The sequence below is a fragment of the Symsagittifera roscoffensis genome, chromosome 8 (assembly GCF_963678635.1).
Source record: "Symsagittifera roscoffensis chromosome 8, txSymRosc1.1, whole genome shotgun sequence".
Taxonomy (NCBI): Eukaryota; Metazoa; Xenacoelomorpha; order Acoela; family Convolutidae; genus Symsagittifera; species Symsagittifera roscoffensis.
The window spans coordinates 50,869,111-50,875,434 of record NC_087069.1 but is presented as its reverse complement, the minus strand read 5'-3'; the positions used below and the strand labels follow the sequence as shown (position 1 = coordinate 50,875,434).

The 6,324-nt window shown below is 32.9% G+C and overlaps 1 protein-coding gene across 1 annotated transcript in view; it reads right to left on the bottom strand.

Moving 5' to 3' along the window:
* Positions 1–1,280: 1,280 nt before the first annotated feature.
* The window catches only part of LOC134853207 (transient receptor potential cation channel subfamily M member 5-like), a gene marked incomplete in the record, with an annotated part of 60,737 nt that continues 55,693 nt past the window's right edge, over positions 1,281–6,324 (bottom strand). The window contains 7 exon segments of the mRNA XM_063869167.1: positions 1,281–1,571; positions 2,471–2,571; positions 2,749–2,907; positions 3,818–4,031; positions 4,936–5,103; positions 5,419–5,577; positions 5,826–5,899. Of these exon segments, the coding sequence (XP_063725237.1) occupies positions 1,465–1,571; positions 2,471–2,571; positions 2,749–2,907; positions 3,818–4,031; positions 4,936–5,103; positions 5,419–5,577; positions 5,826–5,899 (982 nt within the window).

The window sequence follows — 6,324 nt, the reverse complement described above, 5'->3', positions numbered from 1 at the left end:
TCATTAAATCTTAATATAAACAACCATATTTTTTTACTACCAGCGGATAGAATAATTTTTTTCTTAAATCTCTTAATTTGCAACACAGTCTCAAGCTTGCTGTAACAACACAGCATTAACGAAACAAACAAAAATTTTAGTTTCCTTAGTGTTTGTACGAGATGAAAAATTGTCATAAATCAGGCGGCAACTGTTTTTGTTCAAACTCTATCAGAGATTGCTTTATTAGATTCAATACAAAAATTTGAATTGATACGAAATTCTTAAAACTTAAGTTTTATACATCAAAATCAATCGGTTTGCAAAAAAATGGTGTGATGTGTTGGATGAAATTGTGGATAATCATGGAAACTGATGAATTATAACATTGGAGGGCATACCAAAAATCAAAATTGAAAATTGATTGATTGTTAACCGCAAACTGAAAAAACTGAAAAAATTGCCGTTGCCAAACCGAAAATCAACATTTTGAAGAAATAAAAGGTCCATTGCCACGTCTTTACGAGGCCAAACTGTGCACTGTATAGGCGCAAAGTTTTTGTCTCTGTATCTTCCTGGATTCCAGAGACAAGTCTTTAAACAGGTTCCAAAATCTAGGTGGGTAGGTGGGTTCCACTTGCAAAATCTTAGTGGATTCCGCGTACAAATACCTCTAACGTAATTTTTGTCGCAAATTGATATTGGTGATTTTGTTGCGGATTCCTCAACTAGCGAATGTAGGTAGTTGTTCCGGATTCCGCAATGTACTCGGATTTTGGAAATGTAATTGGATTCCGCAAATTTATGCGGATCCCGCTTACTCTTTGCGGATTCCGCTCACAATTTGCGGATTTTGCTTACAATTTGCGGAAGCCGCCTGCATTTTGCGGTTTCTGCCTACAAATTGCGGATTCCACTGTTGCGGATTCCGCGACAGCCTAAAATTACCAAACACGTGTATAATTTTTTTCATCGATTCCACAATCTGCTTCCGGGTCCTACACATTTTGTTGCGGATTCCACAAAGTTGCTAGTTTTTGGAGCAATTTTGAGCAACACAGTGCTTTAGCTACTTGTCCATGGAATCCAAAACAGCACAGAAGATCAAAGAATAATAACAATCTTGCGGATTCCGCGACATATCTGGTTTTTTCTGTTGGGGACTCTGCCTACAGTTCACAAAATGCACAGTTTAGCCTCACAGTGGTCACAGAATATATTGGATTTTTTAACCAAGAAATTTCAGCATGATAAGTTGATTAGATTAAAAAACGTGGCTAGAAAATTTTAATTTTGAATTGATAATAACTTCGACAAGAGGATCTGAATAAAAAAATCTCCTGATAAAGCTGACTTCTCAAATTCCTGCTAATATTATTCAGATCAGTTAAAATAATTACCAAAAAAGATTTTGTCAATCAGTTGCTGACTTGTTAGTTAGGTGATTTACAATAATTACAATGTACAATTTGAATTGTTTTTGATTTATTTTAGGCCAAGTTCATCATCTGTGCTTGTAGAAATCTTTTCAGCTATCTTTTCTAACATTTTTTCCATTTTCTGACATCTTTTGTTCAACTCGTTCTGTTGATCTAGAAATACAACATATGATTATATTAATCAAAAAGATTTTTTTGTTTTCAATGTAAAACTGTTCCAGCACAACTATTTATTTCAAAAAAAACGTATATTCTTTATAACTTGAAACCTAAACGTAAACAGTGTTCGTACTGACAATTTCAAGGAAATTTTTTGAGAATTTGAGCACTGTATACTTAAACAACGAAATGACTTTCCGTATTATTTTCCGGCAATATGAAAAAAATCATCTTAACCAAAATCATTCTCTATAAAAAAATTTCTATGACAAGTTATTTAGCACTTGTAAAAAAAAATGGGTGCCTTTGGCTAATTTCTTCGCAGCTTAAAATCATTTTGGATCTTGAACTACCAATATTATGATGCGCGGAAACCTAGATGGACCGTTGTGTAAATGCTTTAAGGCTGGTAACCCTTTGAGCCTGAAACCCAGTCTACTGAAGTTTTTTTCGTCTCCCCAAATAATTTTCATTATGTTAAGTAAAAAGAATTTATTTCTCACACGGGGTTCGATATGTAAATTGCGCAACCATACTTAATTTTGCCAAAATTTTGCTAAAGTATTTAATTATTTTCTCCAAACCCGTCTTCATAAACTTTTGATCTGCAATTGTATATTGTGCGTGCATTGTTCGTTTTTTTAAAAAAAAATCTGGAGCTCTCTTTTTTCTAAATTGATTTAGTTTTCTTCGCTAAAATGGTAGTACTCTTTTTGAATACACTCACTTTCGTCTACGTGTTTTTTTTTAAACTTATTGGATATCATTACTGTAAATCTCAACAAGGTTTCTTCGCAACTCGAACTAATGTTTTATGAAGAACCGGCAATCTATCTAAACCTTTTTAGAATTTTTTCCATGGCATCAAAGAAAGTGACAAGAATGTGACCAACCTATAATGGTGTTTATGGTTTTATCCATCGCGACAGCACTGAATTCCATTTTTGATCCTTCTTTTTTTCTGTTTTCTTGTGATTGAATAATTTCCATGGCTCTAAATTGATATTCTTTAAAACCAACAATTCAAAGAGATAAAAAACAGATTAAATTATATTTTTCTAATTGTTACTACAACAAAGAAAAAGATGGTAGAAGTACAAAATTTTCCTGATGATTTAATTCAAGGAGCGTAAGCAAAAAGGTAAAAAGCGACAAAAATAATAAAACTGACCGGAGATTTTCCCAATACTCTAGCTGCAATTTGTTTTTTGGATTCTCAGCAAAATCCGGCTTATTGTTTTTTTTCCTTATCCGCCAAATCCGGTTGATTAGGATCCTCACAAGTATGTAAATGTCAGAAACTATGATGAATGGTGGTGGAAGCCACGGGCTGAAACAGTCGAATTTTTATTTTACTTGATTTGGATTGATCTTTAGGTTAAGTTTGGAATTTAGAAAAATTGAACTTTCATAAGGTTGCCTGATTTGGACCAAGTTCACACACCCAATGCCAATTGGAGAATTTTACTTACAGCGCTTAGCAAAATGAATTTGACTTGATTGCTGCGCTGGAAGGTCTTAACTTGGCAAATCTAGAAGTGGGATGGGAATGTTTACATGGGCACCTGATGCGATGAAAAAATCTTTAGTTTTTACTTTCATAAAAAGTTGCGCACTATCATTAGATGTTTACAAATACCAGCATAAAGAACTTATTTGAACTTCTATGGAAAGTTTTGAACTTCTTTGGAAATGAAACCTGAAATTTTGTCTTCGAAAAGCCTATAATAGCTGCAAAAAGTTGAAAAAGTTTTGAAACTGTTTTGGATGAAGTTTTTTAGATGATTAATTTAAATTGACGCTTGCAAAAACTTAAAAAAAAAATTGGTGGACTCGTCTGAAGCAAAAACCAACCGTTCAAATAACGAAATATTTTTAGAGATGTAAGACAAAGTTGAATATCCCATCTGCTATAGATAACCAAAAAATTAAAAATGGGAGATACTGTTGAAATCGAATGATTTTTTTCCACTCAATTTCAGAAGACGACTCAATTTAAAAAAATTGGATTTGAAAACTGTTTCATACTTTGAATAAAAAATTCTTTGAAAAAAAATTATTCCCTGTAGGAAATTTGTATTACATTGGTTGATGAGTTTAAAAAGTTAAAATTCTATGAAACATTTTTCACTTTGTAGATCACTCCCAGATCTAAAAAACCAAGTATGATGAAATCGTCTACTTATTGACAAAAACTCTAACATTTATGACTTTAAAACTAAACTGAAATGAATACTCACCGGTTTTGGTATTCCATTGTAACTAGAACCATCTGGAATTTCCGATAAACATTACTCTCCCTATTCACGCGATCATATCTGTTGTTAAAAATGGCAATCAACAGGTTGAGGAGTAATACATTAGTGAATAACATGAACACTGCTTTGAGAATTATGGCGAAGATGGTGTTTTTTTCGTAGGGAGAGTCATTAAAAGGCCATTGCGCTTCAGTACCTAAATACATGCTTTAAATCAGTTACAAGGATAGAATTTGTCTTCCATATGAAAAAGCGTTGAGTAATTGAGTCAAGTCAAAGTTTATGGTTATTATGGGTGTTACCAATCAAATTCAGTTCATTTTGGCACAATTCAGACCTGTTTTTAAAGTAGCCTGTCAGTATTTCTCTGGAGAAAAAAACGATTGTTCCGAGTTTCAAACGAAGTGACGGAATCTTTGCGCTTGGCAGTGGATTCTTTTTTCCACTTAACAGGCCGATTCGTTTTCATCATTTAAGTGGCCAATTCTGAAAAAAACCAGCTTACCATATCATCTGACAGATTTTGATAGTTAAAGCTTCACAGTAAAAGAATTCACATGCGGTTATTCATTGTTCTAAAATTTGAGGAAATTGAAATTGGGATATTTCAAAGTGCGGAGCAAACTGTATCGCTTTGATTTTCGGTTGGTTTATATTGGGATAATATTGAGAAAGGGAAAATAAAGAAAGCTGATGATAGATTTTAAGTTCAAAAATCTTGTTTTTAAGAGCCTTCCATAATTTCAGCCAAATACCTTTTCATTGTCAATAAAAAGCAGTTGCAACAACAATGGCTTCGTCTTGATACGCACTACCGTGTTTTCTTTGATTTGAATTACTAAAAAAATTGGTCTTAAGATAACTGGCAAAACTAATTTTTCAAGATTAATAAAGTTCAACGCTGCACCAATCGCGTTTTTTATTCGCACAAGTTCTAATATGTTTTGCCTCTCGTTTGATTTTGACTATAGTGTTTTGAGTTAAAATTTGTAGAAAATTGTCACTTGATTGATTGATAAGGACTTTGATATTGGTGAGCAGTTTCTGCTCTATTCTCTACAAAACTGAATGAAGTTTTTAAATAAATTGGAGAATCTCACCTATAGTACAATTTTCCAAATGTGTAGCGCCTATTTCTTCAAAGTTCGGGTCCCCCAGCATCTCGAAGAAGGACCTGAATAACACTCCCCAGGGGATACTGAACGGAGGCTGCGTGATACCAGGATAGATCAGTGATTGAATTGCTACTCCATAAGCCACTATGTACACTGAAAGATGTCGAAACTTTATTTTTTCAGGGATATCTTCAATTGACTCCCTTGAACATAGATGAGGTCTATTCAAGCCATTCAAATAAAAATACACTTCATACATTAAAATTGCCACAAACGTTTAACGTTTTTTGTAGCCTTTTCATACCTTTTTCCTTTTTTCCCGTAAATTTAGACTTAACAACTTTAAGCATTAACAAAATTGAGCTCCTGTGTTGGATTCCCTTCAAGTCCGAGTTTTTACCTTTTTCTAGTCAAGTGAAGCTCCAAAAAGTTATGAGCTTTTTAATTATAATATATCCATGAACTAACCTAAGGCAATGCAGAAGAAGAAACCGATGTCTTTGAACATTTTGGATATCATAACTATTTTGGGTCCCAGGTAAGAATGGAAACAGAACACACTAGTGAATCGAATGAAGTAAAGAAGAAGAGTTACAACATAGAAATCATGAGCAACATCTAGAAGATCTGAAACACAACAAACTGTTTGACACTAGATTATCTTTTTGGCTATTTCCATATCTTCAAACAAAAACAGCTTTCGATTTATTATTTTAAAAAAGATGCATGTGTTTTTTACAAATTATTATTTTTGTTTCTCATATCATTGCTTCTCATATCGAACATCATATGAAACTTAGGTTCCTTTTTTTTCTGCATCAGTTTTAATTCTGCATAAGATAGGTAAATTTTTAATCCTACATCAGTTTCCTTACCCCAGTTTTTGTTTAGGCGTATCACTAGTCCTGGTAGAAAAGTTGTCAGAGCCAGAAGATCTAGCACGTTCCACCTGTCAACATAAAAATCTTTTCTCTTTAATTAAACAGATGATCTTATACACAAAACTTACCTTAAAATGAATATTAAGGTTGCTCATTGAGTTTTTCAGAGTTTACTGATTGGAAACTTTTACAGAATAGGGCGTAGCACAATGATGGATGTGGTTTAGATTTCTTTCCTTAAGCTTCAACTAATCGATTGACTAAAAAGCATGCTATTTTAAATCAATATGAAAATAATCTGAACGTCTTTGAATAAACCACAAAGTGTTTTTACTACGTCATCACATTTATTACGTTTTTTTTTGAAATTATTTTAATGAAAACCTTAATTTTTATTCAACAGAATAACGAGCGGTGAATTTAATCAAAAGCGAACAGGTATGGTTGCTTTTTGTCAAATATTAGGAACAAAATTGTTACAATAACGAAGAAG